This window comes from Nematostella vectensis, chromosome 10, assembly GCF_932526225.1.
Source record: "Nematostella vectensis chromosome 10, jaNemVect1.1, whole genome shotgun sequence".
Lineage (NCBI taxonomy): Eukaryota > Metazoa > Cnidaria > Anthozoa > Actiniaria > Edwardsiidae > Nematostella > Nematostella vectensis.
In genome coordinates, this window is record NC_064043.1 from 7,076,149 (window position 1) to 7,096,713 (window position 20,565).

The 20,565-nt window shown below is 39.8% G+C and overlaps 3 protein-coding genes across 5 annotated transcripts; 2 read left to right on the forward strand and 1 right to left on the reverse strand.

Moving 5' to 3' along the window:
• The first annotated feature begins 788 nt into the window (after positions 1–788).
• LOC5522047 (arylsulfatase J) lies at positions 789–9,862 on the forward strand. Of its 2 annotated transcripts, none has more exons than XM_001641765.3 (9): positions 789–969; positions 3,361–3,464; positions 4,317–4,476; positions 5,656–5,768; positions 6,080–6,229; positions 6,376–6,624; positions 6,856–7,000; positions 8,285–8,560; positions 9,079–9,862. In XM_001641765.3, the coding sequence occupies exons 2-9, from the start codon at positions 3,363–3,365 to the stop codon at positions 9,420–9,422; spliced, it is 1,539 nt and encodes a 512-aa protein (XP_001641815.2). In that variant the 5' UTR covers positions 789–969; positions 3,361–3,362; the 3' UTR covers positions 9,423–9,862. The 2 variants fall into 2 exon arrangements, with proteins under 2 accessions (XP_001641815.2, XP_032223091.2); XM_032367200.2 differs by lacking the exon at positions 6,856–7,000 and adding an exon at positions 7,328–7,472 and having other exon boundaries at positions 790–969.
• Positions 9,863–11,531: 1,669 nt separating this feature from the next.
• Positions 11,532–14,042, forward strand: LOC5503577. The gene is made up of 3 exons (XM_048733521.1): positions 11,532–12,712; positions 12,860–12,913; positions 13,206–14,042. Exons 1-3 carry the CDS (start codon positions 11,971–11,973, stop codon positions 13,736–13,738), a joined length of 1,329 nt encoding a protein of 442 aa, XP_048589478.1. The 5' UTR covers positions 11,532–11,970; the 3' UTR covers positions 13,739–14,042.
• LOC5503578 lies at positions 13,919–16,955 on the reverse strand. Of its 2 annotated transcripts, XM_048733846.1 has the most exons (4): positions 16,847–16,955; positions 16,700–16,781; positions 16,248–16,475; positions 13,919–15,153 (listed from the first exon to the last, which is right to left on the reverse strand). In XM_048733846.1, the coding sequence occupies exons 1-4, from the start codon at positions 16,877–16,879 to the stop codon at positions 14,636–14,638; spliced, it is 861 nt and encodes a 286-aa protein (XP_048589803.1). In that variant the 5' UTR covers positions 16,880–16,955; the 3' UTR covers positions 13,919–14,635. The 2 variants fall into 2 exon arrangements, with proteins under 2 accessions (XP_048589803.1, XP_048589802.1); XM_048733845.1 differs by having other exon boundaries at positions 16,700–16,955.
• Positions 16,956–20,565: the final 3,610 nt, after the last annotated feature.

Consider the following 20,565-nt stretch of genomic DNA (forward strand, 5'->3'; position numbering starts at 1 on the left):
TACAAACAAGCAAACCTGAATCACCTAGTACAAAAACTTTAAATACTTGTCTTTATATGTCTAAAAAGCCAGAAAAAAAATCGTGTTTTTAGAGATGAGAAAATAACTACGAGTAATAGCTCCGTTATAACGAGAAGGGGGGAGGTCCCAAAGCCTTCTAAGTTTATTCATTTTCTCTGTAATAAGGATGTATTTGCTGCAGAGACTCTACGTTGTAGAGTTTCTTTGCTTTGTTAAAAAAAAAAACAAAAAAACAAACAAACATTACATTCGAATGCAACAGATTACCCTGGGTACCAGAGGCTCCGAACTTCAACAGATATAAACGCATAATTCTACAAGAGTCCCGTGTATCCCGCATCGCGAGGGACTATATTAGCCCCCCCCCCCGGAATGGTACCCCGAAATTTTGTGCTCGCAGTTTTCGTCAAATGCTCGCATGCTTTTTTCCCGCCGTGCTCGCATTGTATTTTTCGATGTGCTCGCAGCGGATTTATCACAGGTAGGCCCAGCCCGTTGTCCCTAATGATATTTACGGTAGATAGGGCGAAAACAAAATAAGTGGAAAAAAAAAACTTGTTAAAAAACACGTGTGTAGTCTAGTGTTGTGTTTATGTTTGCCTTCTGCGTATTCTCTGGCCGTATTAAAGCGCCTTTTTAGATTCAAGATTCACGATTTAAACTCTAACCAGAACGAAGTTTACCGTAAATATCAATACAGACAAATAAAGAGCTTGGGCTACCTGTGGATTTATTCAACAACTAGTTTTCGCATAAAAAAACGTGCTCGTGGCCCTTTGGCCCTTATACTGTGTATATTGAAAGGACGCGAAAGACTGGAGTCGGCGAATGTCACATGTTTTTCTCCTGATACTGTTGTTGTTTGTAAAGAAAGCAGCAGTCTTGTCTTTTAGTGTTTGTTTTTAGCTTCTGTCGTCTTATCAGGTCCTACGAAATTTGCTACGTATGGTTAGTATGGAAATAAGTTATCAAATTCTGCTTATGTAACTATGTAGTCTTTGTTTTTCACAAGGAAAACGCTCTCTGTATTTTGGCATTTAAAAGCGACCTTGCAATGTAGTATACTTAACTTATATGCAGAAGGTAAACGTAGGTCGTGTCGAGTTCTTGTTAGAATTAGCTATGGTGGAAAATGAAGACTTGACCGACGACCTTCTTCATATACGGAGTTAATTTATATATAGATAAGTTAATGTATTCATGGCCGTTTTCGCACTTAGAATAACTCTTATTGTTCACAAGATTGACTGCACGATAAAAAAAAACTCTAGATAGAGAAGTCTTTTTATGGATTGACAAACCTCTGTGAGCAGGCGCTGGACCAAATATATAAGCTTATTAAACTATTAAGAGTCTTGTATAATGTGGGTTGTTGATCAACCCCAAAATGGGGACCAAAAACTTAAGATAAGGTCCTAAAATTACGAGAAGTGCACTAAGAAGTGGTTAAAACTTCAGCCCCACCCTCTCCATGGCCCCCATTCGAGCGAGAAGAGTAAGTGTCTGTAATTTTTTAAAATCATTTTGTTGTAAGGGACTGATCTGGTAGCCTTGTACAACTGCAGTGTGCACTTTAAATTCAATATAACCTTTCAGAGTTGATAGACTTTATCAATTCTTTATATTTTCATCTTCCAAATGGTATGTGGTTCTTATGGACCCTATAAAACACGTGTTAGATAGGGCGAATAACTCAAATCTGTAATATTGAGGTATTTTGATCAACCTTCGGAAAAATGGCTGTGAACTGAAAGGCCCGGGTACAGTCATTTGTGACTTAGATCGAGATGTCAACCATGAGAAAGCATATGCACACGCTTAACCGGTTCCCGTCTTCATGTCTTCTTAGTTATTGCTGAAGAATGTTGTGTGGTTACAACTTTTACCGCCATCTTTATATCTCAACCTGGTAGTCAAATGATTATTTAACTTCAGGAAAAAAATATGCAGAATTTAGCAGATATTTTTTAGTCTTTGAATTGTTTTTTTAATTGTGCGCGCGCTGCATTCGCAATCAAGAATGGCGACATTCTCACGAGCGTGCGCTGTATTTCAAACCTACAACAAAACAATATTTTCTTTTTTTGGCATACAATTCTCGACTTTAAATTATTCTGTGCTTTATTGTGGGTAGCATTGCAATAGAAAACAATTCGCCAATATTTTGTGTTATTGCCGTCTCTGAATTTAAACGGATTTAAGGAAAATACGTTGTTTCAGATTTTCCCGCCAAAACTTGGAATTATTCACTTGATTCAATCTCCTTTCGCGGGGCCAGGAGAATTTTCAAAGATGTGTAGAAAATTCAAATTTTAATCGAATTCAATTCCCTTTTCAGAATTTGAAAGTTTATCTATACTTTGTTTTGGCTAGATTGATATAAGTGAAAGGTTTTAAGAACTTTAACTGTTAGCAACAAGGTTGTACATCAGGCTCGTACCTGTACGTAGATAATGAGTGCAGGTATCTCGTAGAAATGAATTTTTAAGCAAGATTTTCAATATTGTGTGATCTCTTGTCAATAATTTACAACCACAAAACTGCTTTCTGGCTTCCATCATTCAAACACAAATAAATTTCATGCTTTCTGTTTGGTTAGTGCTTTGCACATGGGTCACATGATTGGAAACCAGTTCAGTGCTGGCTAATAAAAATGGTTAAACACAATGTGTGCTATAAAAGGGATAGCTACGCCCTCTTTTTCGCAAGCCCTTGCACAAGTTGTCGACATTCCCAGCTAGACTTCAATGAGTTCGGACCTCTAAAACGGCCAAAAGCAAATATAGCAAAAAATACAACTGTACGGCAAACTACAACAACTTTAAAGTACGAAAGAATGTTAGAGAATGATCAGGCATATTCAGGAAAGTATTTGGAGTCAATTCTCTACAAAAACAAGAACAAAAGTTGTCAGTGAGAAATCAAACAGCGCACACTCGTTTGAATTGAAAAAAAAAATTAAAAAAAAGCATGCACACACTCATTTGAAATGGCGTCATTCAGGTGCCAAGCAAAAAATTTGCAAAATTGCATCAAAACCAATCTAATTCTCCGTTATTTTTTGTTTTGTTATAAGAAAAGGCTAATAAATAGACTGTGTTTACTTCAATTGTGTATTTTTGGCCAATTTTGAACTCTATTATAGCTTTCTGGCTTCTCTCTACAGAGCGCTGTACTTAGTGAAGTCAGATGACGAATGACAGCTTGCATAGTCCCTTTTATAGTGCGCGATCGTGTTTAAAGGATTTTAAATGGACAGAGCCAGAAAGCAAATTAGCTGTTTATATTATGTCTGCTGTGTTTGCTAATTTTATTTTAATTTTTGTTTATTGTTTACAGTAATGCAGTATTTGGTTTTCCTGTTCGGGCTGATGAGCCTGCCCTTCGTAGCCCTAACAGCCAACAAGAAGCCACATATTGTATTCATTGTAGCAGATGACCTGGTGAGTTCTCTTATGGTACACACTAATGACATAATGACATAAACGACATGGGTGTGCACACTCTTATCTTTGTATGTTCAAGTGTGAATGGTTCAAAATTTTGACATAATCCTGACATAACGATATGGACATAACATAAGATCATTATGTCCATGTTGTTATGTTAGCTAAACAGAGTAAACACCCTTGTTGTTATGTCACTAGTGTGCACTAGGCATTATACAATGAAAACTTGTAATCCTCAATAACAGAGAAGTGTCTGACTGCTGTTTTGGTAATTTTGGTACGGTAAACGTTCATAGAAAGAGTACAATTAAAATTCATTGATATCACAGATTAGCACACATGAATGAGTTATAGTGTGAATTGACTACCTATGTATTTTACTGATTTGTGGGAAAACCTGTCGAAAGGCAAACTAAAACCTAAATACATCTACCTGGTGATTATATATGTTGAAAACCTGTCAAAGGGCCGAATTAGATTGATTAATATTTAGATTTGTGCTGAAAACATGAGTAGCCAAAATTGCAATTTTAAAAGTCTGAAAAAACCAAGGGAAACGCCTCTTTTATCAACTTCTCTGATTACAGTGTAAAAGGAAAAGGCTATTTTACTTTTGCTTCCATAAAGTATAGGCTGAAATTTGACATGCTAGCAAAAAGCTTTTCAAGCGATTCAATACAGTGTGAAACTTAATTTTATTCACTTGTCAGTTTAGCAAATACACAGTAGTTCGGTGGCTACTTATCCTGTTTTTTGATATATTCTATGCAGACAAGAAAAAACATCTTGCATTTACAAATTTGCCACAGAGCCTTTGATTTCTTTTATGTTTTGCTTTTGTTTCAGGGCTGGGATGATGTCAGTTTCCATGGTTCTGGGCAAATTCCAACCCCAAACATTGATGGTTTAGCCAAGACTGGAGTTATATTAAACAATTATTATGTGTCCCCAATCTGCACACCAACTAGAAGTGCCATCATGACTGGGAAGTACCCAATACATACCGGTAAGCTAGTGCTATATCCAATTGAAAACCTTCTTTAGCTATAAAAAATTGCAAATAGCTAGGCCTAGAAAATACCTAGCCCACCTTTGGCTAGCATATTATAAAAGGTACTATTATACTTAAGGGAGCAGTCATTAATTACTGGGGGCAGCAATTTTGCAAAACCTTGGGCTAAAACATTTTGCCCCCTCTCAAGCCCAAAAAAACGTGACCCCCCCCTAGACCGGATGCCCAAAAATTTGAACCCCCCCCCCCTTCCCCCCACCACCACCTCCACATTTTTATATTCAATAAAACCACAGAGAATATATGAATATAACCTTTACTAAAATATGGATCAGCAAGCATGGCAATTTTGTCCTATTTAATTTAAATATGAACCTTCACTTTCACTAGTTCAAGAGTGGCACAGAGGTAAACAGCAAATACTGGTGTCGCTACAAAATGACTACGTTATCGACAATTTTAACAAAGACATTTTGCAACATTTTAAAGTATTCATTTTGTTCAACTGATTTGAACAGGTAGCTTTGTCTGTCAACCATGAGAGGGTTTCTCAAAAGACAAGATTGGTACCTGAACAATATGGAACTAAATATACAATAATATAGGAAACATTGTGAACTGAATAAGATTTTCATTTCAACAGTGACTCTCTTGCTCAATATTATATCAAAACCAGACTTAAATTCACGCCCAAAAAAATGTGACCCCCCCCTAATGACAGCGCAAAAAATGTAACCCCCCTAAATCAACTCCCAAAAAAAACGTAGCCACCCCCTACATATTTGCCCCCCCCCCCCCCCAGTAATTAATGACTGCTCTCTAATTATAAGCGAATAAACATATGGAAGTTTACACTATGCACAACAGATGGAGCACCCTTAAAAGTGTAAACTTGTATGAGGCTGAGACCTTCAAAAATAAAAACATACTTTAGGGTACAAAGGGGGGAGGGGAAGGGGCAAACTCCTGTAAAACCATATGGTTTTTTCTTGAAATTAAGACAATCTTTTCTTTTGAAAAGTGGCAATGGAGAACAAATAGGGACATCTCTGGTGAGCTTGTTCTGTGGTAACAGAGCAACAAATAAAAAGTCCAGCCCTATGTGTAGGAACCTACATGAAGAAACAACTACTTGTGTATGTTTTGTGCTTACTTCCTTTTTCTATTTAACAGGCATGCAGCACAGTGTCATTTTAGCAGCCCAGCCTTACGGGCTTGGCTTGAATGAAACATTGATGCCTCAATATCTCAAGCGTCTTGGGTATGCCACACATGGAGTTGGAAAGGTACAGCTTAGCCATTGAAAAACCTAAATATATTGTGCATCTCTTGTTGGTGAATAGAGATGAAGATTTGGGTAAGGAAGAAGACTTTACCCTACAGATTTAAAGCATTTTAGCATTGATATGGCTTGATAGTGATTTTGTTTTACCTGACAGATCCAGAGGTATATTATCTGGGTCATAGATGTGTGTGTGGGGGGGGGGGGGGGAGGGGGGGGGAGGGGGATGAGTTTGTCATGCTCCCCTTTCGTTAGAGATTTTCCATAGAATAAATATATGAAATTCTATTGCTTTATGATTGGTATTGTCTCTAGTGGCATCTTGGCTTCTTCAAGTACGAGTACACACCCATTCAAAGAGGTTTTGACAGCTACTTTGGGTACTGGTGTGGCAAGGGAGATTACTGGGACCACTCAAACAATGAGAAGTATGGTTGGGGACTGGACCTGCACGACAGTGAACAGGTATTTACAACACAGTAATACAACCCCCCTAGGGATAACAGTTAGTAATATTTTATACCCTATAAGGATGATCAAACCCCTGTCTACTTTTATGGAGAGCCTGTCAGTTCTGATAGTGCAGCATGTTGTCTTGTCTCTTCTTTCAGGATGTGTGGACTGAATGGGGCCATTATAGCACTGATCTGTTTGCCGAAAAAGCTGTCAATGTTATCTCCACCCACAATGCATCTGTTCCCTTGTTCCTATACCTTCCCTTCCAAGCGGTGCATAGCGCTAACTTCATCCAGCCACTACAAGCACCACCAGACTTGATTGACAAGTTTAAAAACATCAAAGATGAGAGGAGAAGGATATTTGCCGCTATGGTTTCTTCCATGGATGGTGCCATTAAAAAGGTGACTAGTTGTTTATCCTAGCCCTTTCTTATGGACCCTTAGAAAAAGGAGGCTGCATGATCAGTTGTGCATTAAGCCAGGTAAAAGGTTGAAACTCTCCAATTAAAACTAAAAGGCATGACAATGAATGCTAATGGATGGTAAATTTTTAGGGTTCCAGGGGTAATTTTCTCATAATAAGCATCCTTTGCCTGCTAATTCTATCTAATTGCATAACGTAATTCCTAACAGGTAGTAGACAGCCTAAAAGCAAGGAGCATGTACAACAACTCAATAATCGTATTCACAACTGACAATGGTGGCCCTGCCAATGGCTTTGATTCTAACATGGCCAGTAATTTTCCATTACGTGGTGTCAAAAGGACACTTTGGGAAGGTCAGTTAACACCCCCTATAACACAGGGACGTAGCATGGGTGTGGCCCCTCTCTGCCTTTTATTGATCTCCCCCTACACCCCAAAGTCTTTATTCGCAGCCAAGCTACGCCTCATATATTATAGCCTGCTAGCCGGCTCTCATTGTGGGTTATTCGGAAAGGTTTTATTTTCGAATATTGGGAACCCTGTGCGCGCTCGAAGGCCCAGCGCACCTCGGCCTTCACGCGCGCACAGGGTTCCCAATATTTGAAAATAAAACCTTTCCGAACAGCCCACAATGAGAGCCGGCTAGCAGGCTACCTATATTAAATGATACTTAATCTTAGGTTGTGGACGCTTTGAAGAGTAAAGATTTGTACAAAGACTCTATTATCGTATTCACAACTGACAATGGAGGGCCAACAGATGGATATGATATGAATGTTGCAAGTAACTTCCCTCTTAGAGGGTGCAAAAGCACGTTATGGGAAGGTCAGTTAGTGCCTTTTTTTCTTTGTTCACTGATGCGTTTGTTGTTGATGATCAGAAGTCATTTGCTTTCTCCTTGAATTTAGCTGCAGATTTGCTACTTGTTCGAAAGATAATTGAAGAAAACCTTGAGCTTTACCGGAATTAGATTCAGCATTGGTTATATTATGAGACTGGCAAATAATTTGCATTGCAAACACTCAACAGGTGCTTTGACAGAAAACGAGTGTCTGAAGTGACAAGTTTTTAACAAGCCTTGACGCGTGACTGAAAACAGCTGTATGGGGTTTCTCTCTAAAATGCAGGCAACAAGTTATTCTTGTTCCCCAATTATTTTTTTCCAGACGTGTTTTTATTTGTATTGCGCTTGTGTTTGCTTAAGGTAAAATCTTTCCAGATTCGCCCAACCTCCTTACACTTAGGGGCCGTCCACACTAATACGTAGTCGTTTGGATCCGTATACTTTTTGATACGTTTAGGTCTTCCGTTTACACTAACACGCACCATGGATTCAGCGAATCCGGATACTTTTGAAAACGCCGTCGAAAGTAAATCAAAATTAATCCGTATACTTTGGTCCATACTGTGGACGGTCGAATCCGTATCCAAATGAAAACGACCTTTCAGCGTTTTCAAACGTTTTAATCCGTGTTAGTATGGACGGCTGGATCCAGGAGGCGAACGCGCTGCGAAAACAAGAGTGTGGACGCGGATCAAGTGATGCGTTTTCGGCGAAAAACGAATCTGGATATTTTTGAATCCGTGTTAGTGTGGACTACCCCTTTTCTCATTGCTACTTGTTTTTAAATCTGAAGGCGGTATCCGAGGAACTGCGTTTATTCACAGTCCACTCATCACGAAACCTGGTCGAGTGATGACCGAGCTGATGCACGTTTCTGATTGGCTGCCGACATTGTACACTGTCGCTGGCGGGGATATTCACGATCTGCAAAACCTGGATGGTTTTGATCTTTGGGATTCCATATCCACCGATGCGATGTCTCCGAGGGTGGAGATGGTGCATAATATTGACCCGGTCAACTGGGAGGCTGCCTACAGGTTCCGAGAGTGGAAAATTGTTGTCAATCAAAGTAAGTGGATTCTGCAGGAGAAGTTGTAGAGAGTGAGTTGTTTACATGAAAGTGTTGTTAAAACTTAATGGAGTAAAATAGAGAGTGACTTCATACCTTAGTAAACTATTTTCAAATATTTCGTGTTGAAATTCAAACGTATGATATTTCCAAAAAAATCGTATCAACTCGGCTGTATTTGTATCTATCTTTGACTATAAACCACCCTAATGCGCCCCCAATAAGATGCATTTTAATGCATCTTAAAAGCCCTTTGCAAACAGCGCCGATAATACTGACCAAAACAGCCAACAGAAGTAGTTCTCTTTTTGTCTGTGCTGTTTGCAATCTTTATAGATCTTTCAAATCTGTTATATTCCAGGTAAAAGTTATTTTGTTGCAATTAGCAGATTAGTTTATGGTTGACCTAGGGATTTTGAGAGGTATCCCCAATTGATACCCCCTTGACACTTTGAAGCCATCTTTGATTACCCGGTTTACCCTTACATCATCTCATGTTAAGGGACTTTGTTGTTTAGCGAAATACATGAGCGGCTGGTACCCCCCGCCTAACATCGAAGAAAGAGAACCTCACCCTGCCACCCTTAGAGATGCCGTTGTCAAGTGTGGGCCTCCCCCTGAAATCCCTGTCAATTGTACGGCGAGTGATGGTCCGTGTCTGTTCAACATCAAGAACGATCCATGCGAATACGTCAACTTGGCCAAGAAGGAACTAGAGATTCTCAACAACATGCTGATTTGGCTGGAGGGCTATAAAAAGGGTATGGTACCAATAAGAAACACCCCCCTTGACCCCTCTGCAAATCCTGCCAACTATGGGGGGGCTTGGACGGCCTGGAAGGACCAGAAGATGCATACATGATGGAGTTACCAATTTGAGGTGATAAGGTACTATGACTACGCCAAACCAAGCCATAGACACTAAACTAATGAATTTCACTGTTCACTGTTCTGGCAATTTCATACACATATCATCTACTTGTTTTCTATATTTATTCTTTTTTTTTGTAATCCTTACAAATAGAATAAAAAAAGTTCAATGCAATATGGACCGATGTGCTGTACAGACTCATTTATACAATACAATTTTATGAAGAACTTGTAACAAACAGAAACGATACTTGTATTTCAATTTCGTTCGCCGTCTATGTCAGCAAGTTATAACTCGTAGAAGTGGTAAAATGCACAATAAACTTTGAATTATATCTGCAAGGGGAATCCTATAGTAGAGAAAATACTTAAAGTGCAAGTATCCCAAGATTATTTATAAAATGTTTTAGAAATGTAATAAAAAGGTTTTCCCGCATATAACCCATTTTTTTTTGTTCCCTCGTAATTTTGCACCCGTATCTAAAATCCCCCGACCCTCTAACTTTTGGCAAGAAGATATGGGAAAGTTGAAACTTCAACATATCCCCATCTTTTCAAGGATGTGTCGACTATAGGGAGTTGCGTTATTCCAAAAAAAAAAGTGTTTTGTTTCCCTGTTGAATCTCCCCATCTCCCTGTTGAATGCCTGCTTTAAAACTTGATTTACTCAGGGCCGTAACAAGGGGTGGAGCACTGGGGGCATATGCCCCCCCCCCCCCCCCACCACCACCAATATTTTCAAAAATTATAAGGAAATGACCAGACAGGGCTGTGCCACCCAATATTTTGTTTCTGTATTGTACCTCCCCCCCCCCCCCCCCCCCCCACCCCACCACAATCTTACATGGCCTGTTACGGCTCCGTGTTTTATAGCCAAATTCGTTGTTGCGCGACCTCACGGAATCAAAAATTCCTTTCTTTGTTTGGGAATAGCGCGTAGTCAATCAAACCAGACGAACCACCCCAAAGCTTGTGTATGGCTACGCGGCTATTCCCAAACGAGACAATACAAGGATTTTGGATATTCACCGAGGTCGCGTAACAACGTACAAAAGGTCCTACAAACAGTCCTCTCCCTCCCCACACCACTACCAGACACATGTTTTCTTGTCACAATAGACGTCGCGTCTCTCTACACCAACATCCCACATGAGGAGGGTATAGCTGCCGCCCTCTCATACATACAAACACTACCCGTACACAAACGCCCTCCTATCCATGTTTTTCGCAGCCTCCTCAACTACATCCTGAAACACAACTATTTCAAATTCGACAACAAACACTACCTACAACTCCGCGGTACAGCCATGGGCACTCGCATGGCACCCTCCTACGCAAACCTATTCATGGCCTCTGTGGAACACCAACTCCTCCGCAACAACCCCCTGCCACACTCCCCACACACTTGGCTCCGCTTCATTGATGATATCTTCATGATATGGACTCATGACGAGCCATCCCTCCTCAACTTCTTACAATACATCAACAGCATACACCCCACCATTAAATTCACCCATGAATACTCTCCCACCCGCATTAACTTTCTCGACACCTATATCCACGTCACACCCCAACGCACCCTCACATCCAGTCTATACACCAAACCCACAGACAGCACGCTACTTCTACACTACCACTCACACCACCCACTATCCTGCAAACACAGCGTCGTTTATAGCCAGGCCCTCCGCTACAGACGCATTACAACCGACACAAATCACAACTCCTTAAACTTAAACGCATACTATTATCACATGGTTACCCTGATCATGTCATCCACACTGCCTTCACCAGAGCAAGCCAATACACGCAACACCAACTCCTATTCCCCAACACTCCCACAGCCACCCCAACAACCACCCCCACCCCACCCGCCACACCGTTCAATCACAACACATCAACCATCCCCCGCATCCTTCATGCTAACTGTGAAATCATATCCAGCGACCAGGAACTATCCTCCGTATTCCCCTCACCCCCTACCACAGCATTCACCAGACACAAAAACCTTAAAGACACACTAGTCCACACCAAGTTCACATCCACGACACACACTCCATAGATACACTTAACAACAAATCACCACTTTCACCACATCTCACACCTTACACCAACACCACATCAACTCAAACCACAAGAACGAGTCAAATGAGATGTACACAGAGGGAAGCAACACGCCATATCCACTCCAAGCCAGCCAATTATCGAAGATGATTCACCACTACCAAGACCCTCAAGAACCGACGAACAGCCCCTCTACAGAAATATAACTGATATATATACACTGGATAAAAACTCGGAAGCCAGCCATCTACAACCATAAACCTACAGGCCCTAATAGAACGGCAAAAGGAACCCTACGAGTCTCCTGTACCACACAGCATATCCACACCAATAAAAACAATCCTTCTACAGAAGTACATTCCCGATCCATCAACAACAAGCCACCATCTCCAGCTATTCTTCGTTTGCAACCACGTGACTAAAAATGTTTACGTCATCAGCGTCGCCATTGCTGGTGGACCAAACACCAAAACAAAATGGCGACCGCGAACATTTCTTCGGTCAATAGCGTCACTTTCTCTGAATATTACTCTTCTCTAGCTGGTCCAACCAAAGAAAGATACCGAGAAAAAGTTAATTTATGTGGTTTTGACCCATATTTACTCAAGCCAAGTCAATGTAGCGATGATTTAGCTGATTTTCCCTGCGTAGAATACCCTGACATTGTGAACTATCTTGTGCTACAAACCTCGTGGGCAACAGGACAGCAAATGAAGGCCTACAAGTCCTTAGAAGCATACAATTTCTTTGTTTCTGGATGGGTCAACAGCATTTTAACTAAAAAAGTCACTTCCTCAACGAGAATCCTTGTTACTGGTAGAATAAATCATTCTCAACGAAGTAGAGCTACTCCACTGAAGAGTTGGTTTCTAGCAGAGAAAAGCGGCGAAGTCATAGTTGCTCACTGTAACTGTATGGCGGGTCTAAGCGAGGCTTGCTCACATATTGGAGCTCTATTGTTTGCAGTTCAGGCTGGAGCACGAATGCTTAGCTCTACAACCTGTACACAAGAAAAAGGCAAATGGATAATGCCAAGTTACGTTAAAGAAATCCCATATATGCCTGTTAGTGAGATGGACTTAACTTCGGCTAAGCGTCTGAGAAAACAAATTGACGAACCAGAAACGGTTAAATTAACTAGTATTAAACAACGATCTGACATTGAAATGCCTTCTATTGAAGAGAGAACTGATTTCTATAACGAACTATCAGGCCATTGTTAATCAGCCATTTTATCACTCATTCCCACTCACAGTACCTTATATATGCCACATGAAGTAAATCAAGACCTTCCAAAGACAGTTATAGAACAAATTCAGCTTAAATACTCTACTTATAAAATTTGTGATGCTATACAACAAATAGATGAAGTATTTGAGTGCCTTACTGTCAGTGATAAAGAAGCAGAAGCTATAGAAAGTACCACTAGAGACCAATCAGACTCAAAGTTATGGTTCTCACAAAGAGCAGCCAGAATTACAGCATCTAAATTCAAGGCTTGCTGTTCAACAAACCCAGAATTTCCTTCGAGAAGTCTTGTTAAAGTGATATGCTACCCTGAAGCCCACAAGTTCTCAAGTGCAGCAACAAAATGGGGAATAGACCATGAGTGCAAAGCAAGAGAGAGCTATTCATTCGCAATAGCTTCTGATCACCTCAATTTATCTGTTGCTGATTGTGGATTTTACATAAATGTGAAATGGCCTTTTAGGAGCATCACCAGATGGTCTAGTAATGTGTGATTGTTGTGGCATTGGACTGTGCGAAATAAAGTGTCCATACAAGCATCGAAATACCACAATAGCAGAATCTTTGAATGACAAGGGATTCTGTTTACACATGACAGAACGTGGCAGTATACAACTTAACACCAACCACCAATACTACCACCAAGTGCAGTGTCAGCTATTTGTAACAGATACTGCCTATTGTGATTTTGTTGTTTGGACAGAAGAAGATTTGTTTTGCCAGCGTATACTCCCTGATCAAGAATTCTGGAACACAAACTTACCAAAAGCTATATCCTTTTTCAAAAAAGGATTGCTACCTGAAGTTTTAAAGAGCATCTGCTGCGAACCATCTGAATTAGCACAAGACAGTGATGAAGATGGGCCATGGTGTTTTTGCCAGGAGGACATTGAAGAGAGCATGCTAGTTAGATGTGACAAGACAAACTGTTCTATTAAGTGGTTTCACATGGATTGTGTTGGACTTAGTATTGTACCAAATGGTGAATGGATTTGAACTTACTGCTTAGAGTTAAGATAACTTAAGTTCTCTGAGCAAACAGCTCAGTAACATGTTTTTAAACAGTATTTCAGTGTTGTACACAATGTTACTGAATGATAGTTAATGTGAATAATTATAACAGCATGCCTACAGCATATTTTTGAAAAAAACTTTACACAAAATATCATAATAGCATACTTAAAATTAGTTTTAATAATCATTTGATTGTGTATTTTGAACTGTACAATACATCAGTTTTGAATTTTCTTTTAATCAGTATTTCAATACTAAATGAAATAAAATATTGTTTGTAAAATGACGGATACATTACATGTGATAATTTCTCTATTGAAATGGGACAATTGACTCAGAAAGGTTTGTGAGTGCACAGCAAATGATGGCGATTTTGTCTATAGGAGCCAGGTCATCTCCTGGCTTGGCTGTAATTAACTGCACTGGCAAAATACTCTGCAATATACAGAACTTTCTGCGGACAAGACCAATTACTCTTTCGACATGGATCCTGACATTAGCAATTTTTCTAGTCTCCTCTATGTCATCGGCTGCCAGCTGTGATTTCCCTCTTGTAAAGGCTGGGATGTGTAACTTGGCTTGATAAAACCCAACACTGTCAGCTATATCGAACCCCCTGTCTGCTAGAACTATGTCTCCAGGTAAAAGTTTACTAAGTATTGAGCAGTGTTCTGTGAGGTGTTTATCAGAAACCCAGCCTCCCCATGCCTTTGAAATAAAAGATCTAACACCTTGAGGTGTTATTCCTATTAAAAATTTGATTGTGTTATGATGCGTGTAGTTAGACTAAGTCATTGCCCTTGCTATAAGACTACTTGGCCTGTCTACAAACACCTCAAAACAGTCAATAATGACTGACACTTTTTTGCCAAAATTGCGCTAAAACACTACGGGCATTGTAGCTTGTAGTTCCTCTCGCTCTGGCCAATGAATTAAAAACTGCAGCCTAATGCTCATCACATGTATCCATCCGTCAAAAATTCTAGAAGCTGTGGCTAATGAAATGTAAAAACGGTAGGCAAGTTCTTGCAATGGAAGGTTTAACTTTAACCTTAACAGAACAAGAATAAACTCACTAAATGCATCAAGTGCATTCTGACTGTTTCTTTTGGTGTGAGGATGGATATATTTATAAACACAGTTCAAGGTGTTGTAATTTGGCAATCCAGTGTAAAACTTTGTTTTCTCTGAGTTTTCTTTGAATGTCTCTTCAGTTAGTTTGACAGACACCAAATGTTTCCTTAAATTACTTAATTCCTCAAGGACACTTTGAAGATAAATTTTTTCTTCCTCCAATTGACTCATGCCAATGTCTGTTTGACATGCCTGATCTCTTGTTGGGGTATGTTCAGTTTGAGCTGATTTATTTAATTCAAACTCTTCTGGAGTATTTATTACTGAAATTAACACATTGACCCCTGAACCGGCCTGTACCGGCTTTGGGAAGTACCCACAACCCAAAAAATTCATAAATTCAAAATAAACACAACAAGATGAAGATACTCAGGCATCAGTCTAAGGGATAAATGGTCTTGCAGATATGCATCCAACCAAGGTGTTGGCATCTACTCTTAAGCCAAATAATAGCACAGGTTCTTTGACAAATCTCAAATCGAACAAGGAGAGAAAAGCAGAATCACCCCTCTCAATAAAACGCTCAAAATACCACACAAGGGAGAGAGATCAGCAAACACAGCTCAAGACACAAATAGATACCTTTATTCTGATCCTCCAGGTACATTTCCTTGGCCTCAAAACACAATGCCCATTCCTTGAAGGATTGTACAACCACGAAAATATGTTTAGTATTGCAAAGCATTCTGGGAGATACAGGGGGAAATTCACGAGGGGAGGGCCAGTCAACACTCCTCTCCCCAAAGTCAGATGGTTTTTTATAAGTCTTTTCACCCCGAAGCCAAACAAATCAATTCCAGCTCATACAGACCCAGAATAGCAGTGTAAACAATTTTGGAGTCAATTTGGTTTCAGAAAAGACAGCATTTATAAGAGCTGTGGTGATTCATTAGAAAATTATTTTCTCATCCGGGCAAAGCCAAACAAGAAAAAATCATCATGAATCCACCTTTGCTTGCAAATATCCATAAGCAAAGCACTTAATTATGCCCCAAAAGACTTCATGATGTCCTGAGACACTCTCCTAATATGCTCATAGCTGTATTTTTGATGAAAAATACAAGCAACCATCAACTTGTGCTGGCTTCAGCAAAACGATGAGGGATTAAAAGTGGGGACCGCAAAGCACTGTTGGAAAGCTTGGATACCACTGACTAGGTGCAGCTGTGTTTGACTTTGACGGGCTGTATAAAACTCAGAATAGGGGGGGAGGTATCTGTTTTCAGTCTGTTTTTTGTAAATTCAGCTCCAAAAAAGCCAGGAGTCAATGGGTTAAAGAAAAATGCTTTCAATCACAAGAAATTTATTCAATATAGTTTATTAAGGAAAATTGCCTAAGTTGAAAAATCAAACTTACTGCTACTTGTCGGATCTTCAAAGTCATGGGATGTTATTTCAATCTCTTGATAAGTATTGGCCATATCAACTCTTCCTTGCTCTACGATTTCTTTGCGCTTTTTTTGCCTTGATTTCGCGCGTGCATTTCTGTTGACCGCCATGGAAACATCACCAACGTTGCTGTGTCCTAAATTAACCGTTGGAGCCCAATCGGGATTTGTTGTGCCCATAATATCAGCAGGTTTACCTTAAAAAAGTAGGTGTTAGAATAAAATAAAATAATTACGCGATATTGTTTTAATTGTGTAGCGATTTAAGTGAAAAACAATCACAATTTTGACTGTAGTCAGAAATCCCACGTGTGCCGATTGCGACGTAGCGTGTGTCACGATAACAATGTTTTTTGACCAATTTTTTCCGATCTTTTCAGTTATTACTTGGCATTCCAACTTATATTGATAATATACTCACCACTAATAAAATGGTTGCTGCAAACTCTGGTATTTTCAGCCTTTTTATCGTCTAAGTCTTTTCTGGCAATATTTGCTAACCACTTTCGTCTGCGATCTTCGCACAACTTGCGAATTTTATCTCCCCTGTTTTTTAAAACAGCAGGAAAGCGAAAAAACCTAAATGTGCGTCCTTTAGCATTGTTAGTTTTGTTACTACAACCTTTAACTGCACAGATGTAACCCATGACGCCGAGAAAAAGACAATTAAACTCAAAAACCGTTGTTTATGGTACACCAGCAATGGCCGACTTCCGGTTTCAAGGCATTGCATAATTAGCTGTGACGTCACGTGAAAACGAAGATCGGAACCGGAAACAGCGACATCTATTTTCATCTAATACTCGTATAACCACGAGCGCAATCCCCTCAGTATCTAGCACAGAACACTTCCAAAATATTCCCGTACAATAATATAGTCATTCGTTGTATTCATCCGCCGTGTTTAGCCCATTTTGTAAACCAAACCGCAACCAATTTAATAAATACCCGGATGTACAATAACCGGATACGGAAACAGCGATATCTATTTTCATCTAATACCCGTATAACCACGAGCGCAATCCCCTCATAACCCCTCACTTCGCTACATACGGAATACCTACAAGACAGGCAATCTAAGCCCCGCGAATACACATCTCGGGTATGTACACCCTCCTTCCCACACATCCTACATACTAGCTACCACATCAAGACACCCGTATTCTCTCCCCTTCCCGCTACATGCATAAGTTCCCACACTTATTTATCATTTAATCCACCACATACAGCCACTAGCCAGGACCACCACATGCACCATTTTATCCACTACACACTTCCCCCTCCTAGCTTAGCCTCTATCCATTTTTTTCTCTTTACCTCATTCCCCTGCGCGCTACTTTTTACTCTTCAGACCAAGCCATGTACTCAGGCGAAGCCAGGCGATACACAGGTTTGGCCATTGCATGCACCACGCTTCACTAGAGGCATTACTAACGAGCGTGTATTCGAAACACGCTTCATATACGAATCATCTCCCTATTTTTTTCACCTTTTAACTCCCACCATCATCGCCGCTTTTCCCCTAGCTTTCCCCTAAGTCTCCCCGCTTTAATCTCCAGGTTCGTATATGACCAACCAATAGACCTCGCCCCCTGATGAGAAGTCTTGGTTGGCGTTATATGCCTTTAGTTCTACATTTCGCAGAGCTCTCTGAAATGACCTACACACTTTTGTCTTATTGGTTTATTTTGTTATGTCCATTTTACATATACATGCCGGTTGTTTTTTTTTTTTCATGCCTTTGCCTTTTCCCCTTATCTCTTACCACCGATTATCGCTTCATCTGGGGTAAACTATCCTTCCTGTCTTGTTGGCGTTTCAGCGTCGTCTCCACTCTCACCGCGCTGCCTTTGTCGCCTCCCGCGCCCCTGCTTCGTCTTCTTCTCGCCGTTTTACTAGCATCATTTTCCATTGTCCGCAATACTTCCTTTCACCGCTACAGTATTTTATATTTTTCTCGGCGTTTTCGCAACACTCATTCGGTCTCGGTTGTTGTTTAATTTCGCCTGTCAATCATACCACTTACACACTTCATTAGATACATACATCCACACATACCTCACCCTCTCCATTACCGCTCACCATTTCCTCTCTACAATCTAAACACTTTTCTTTCTCTTACCCTACATATTACTTTCCTACCCTACACACAACACACTTTCTCAAAAACACTACACAGTCTGGTCACAATATCCCCGCTCATCATTCTGTTCACACTCGTATTATCCCCCTTCATCAGATTTCACTAATGCCGCCATTACCTCTTCGCATCCGCTACACAACACTCGCCACAAGTTACCGATTTTAACTGTTTCAATCTCCACATAATACCATATTTACTAACTACCTTCTCCACTCAACCAAAAATAACCCTTTATTCATAACTCTCATGTCGTTTTATTATCAATCCCATCTCTTATAACAACCTTAATTCGTCGTCTCATAATCCATAATCTTAACCACCCGAACATAACTTGATAACCCTATCACCCCTTCCCCTTCCTTCACACTGCAACTTCACAAACAAGTACCCAACTTCTTTTTTTTTTAAAAAAGAAGCCTTCGCGAGTCGCGGTTTTAACTTTTGCTTTTCTCATGAATACACGAAGTTATTTTTCAGACTTTCACGGATCGCGAATTTTTAAAAAAAGAAGCCTTCGCGAGTCGCGGTTTTAACTTTTGCTTTTCTCATGAATATATGATTTAAATATACAATCACTTGGAGATCCGGTGCATTCAATCTGTTTAATAGAACAACGCTGCGGTTGATCCACTTATCAGTTAAACTAACACACAATTACATGTTTGTTTACTTTTGCATGTGGATGTATGAATAATGCCGCGAAAAATACCAGGGCAATTTCCTTCAGTGTTATAAATGAAATCAGATGTTTCTTGAATACTTCAAATACTTTATGCTTCTCGATCGACAAGGGGACTTGTTTTTCCTTCACACAATATCGAATTAATTTTTCCTTCTGTACTACAGCGGATTTTGTCTCTGTTTTCTCTTGCTGAGTTAAGTAGAACGTCAAAATAATTTCGACGCCAGGGTCAGGACTCTCCATTCACGATGCAAGGTATAAGTCGAGATCTTTGTAAACACGCCACGTTTATGCAACAATGCAAGCTTCGTAAAATGACTGTAATATCGTTAGCGTTTTACGAGTCCGTCAAAACTGACCTGGATTCGTGTTACTTAACCAATCATACTTAAGATAAAACAATAGCGCTGTCAAGTATTGGTTGAGTAGCGTCACACAAACTAAGACACATGATACATCGGATATTAAACCAGAACAGCAAGAGGTCCACAACCTAAACAAAGGTCATGTTTATTCGGAAATCTCTTACATGTATTCGTGTTTTGATTGTTGTCGGCGGTCGCGTTTCGCGGGTTTGGCCATGCGAAATCACGAGTCACGAAAGTAAAAATACCCCAATCAATCAACCTGATATACAAGTTACGTGATATCACAGGAAAAAAATATGATTTCCCAAAATGGGAAAAAAAGGGATTTTTTTGGGGGAAAAGTTGGGAATTTCAGCAAAAATCCCCAAAATGGGAAAGTGATACCAAAACCAATGTTGGGACAACAAAACCCCAATAATAACCCAACTTGGGGAATTTAATGTCCCAATAATAACCCAACTTGGGAATTTGATGCCCCAATAATAACCCAACTTGGGAATTTGATGCCCCAATAATAACCCAACTTGGGGAATTTAATGTCCCAATAATAACCCAACTTGGGGAATTTAATGTCCCAATAATAACCCAACTTGGGAATTTGATGTCCCAATAATAACCCAACTTGGGGAATTTAATGTCTCAATAATAACCCAACTTGGGAATTTGATGTCCCAATAATTACCCAACTTGGGAATTTGATGTCCCAATAATAACCCAACTTGGGGAATTTAATGTCCCAATAATAACCCAACTTGGGAATTTGATGTCCCAATAATTACCCAACTTGGGAATTTGATGTCCCAATAATAACCCAACTTGGGGAATTTCATGTCCCAATAATTACACAACTTGGGGAATTTAATGTCCCAATAATAACCCAACTTGGGGGGAATTTAATGTCCCAATAATAACCCAACCCAACTCAATTAATATCCCAACGTGGGAAATCTGAATTCACAATAACCCAATACAAGGATTGTTAGAGTGCAAACAGTAAAAGCGTGAAATACAAATTACTAAATAGTACAAAATAGTGCTAATTAAACAATAGAAAACAATAGGGATAACACTATTTAGTACAATTTAGTATTACT

Coding starts and splice junctions, on each gene's coding strand:
- LOC5503578 (XM_048733845.1), bottom strand. CDS start 16,925: ATGGGTTACATCTGTGCAGTTAAAGGTTGTAGTAACAAAACTAACAAT. Junction 16,476..16,699: donor CAGCAACCATTTTATTAGTG/GTGAGTATATTA, acceptor TACTTTTTTAAG/GTAAACCTGCTGATATTATG. Junction 15,154..16,247: donor TGAAGATCCGACAAGTAGCA/GTAAGTTTGATT, acceptor TGTTAATTTCAG/TAATAAATACTCCAGAAGAG.
- LOC5522047 (XM_001641765.3), top strand. CDS start 3,363: ATGCAGTATTTGGTTTTCCTGTTCGGGCTGATGAGCCTGCCCTTCGTA. Junction 6,230..6,375: donor ACCTGCACGACAGTGAACAG/GTATTTACAACA, acceptor CTCTTCTTTCAG/GATGTGTGGACTGAATGGGG. Junction 7,001..8,284: donor CAAAAGGACACTTTGGGAAG/GTCAGTTAACAC, acceptor TTAAATCTGAAG/GCGGTATCCGAGGAACTGCG.
- LOC5503577 (XM_048733521.1), top strand. CDS start 11,971: ATGGCGACCGCGAACATTTCTTCGGTCAATAGCGTCACTTTCTCTGAA. Junction 12,713..12,859: donor TAACGAACTATCAGGCCATT/GTTAATCAGCCA, acceptor TACAACAAATAG/ATGAAGTATTTGAGTGCCTT. Junction 12,914..13,205: donor AGAAGCAGAAGCTATAGAAA/GTACCACTAGAG, acceptor ATGGCCTTTTAG/GAGCATCACCAGATGGTCTA.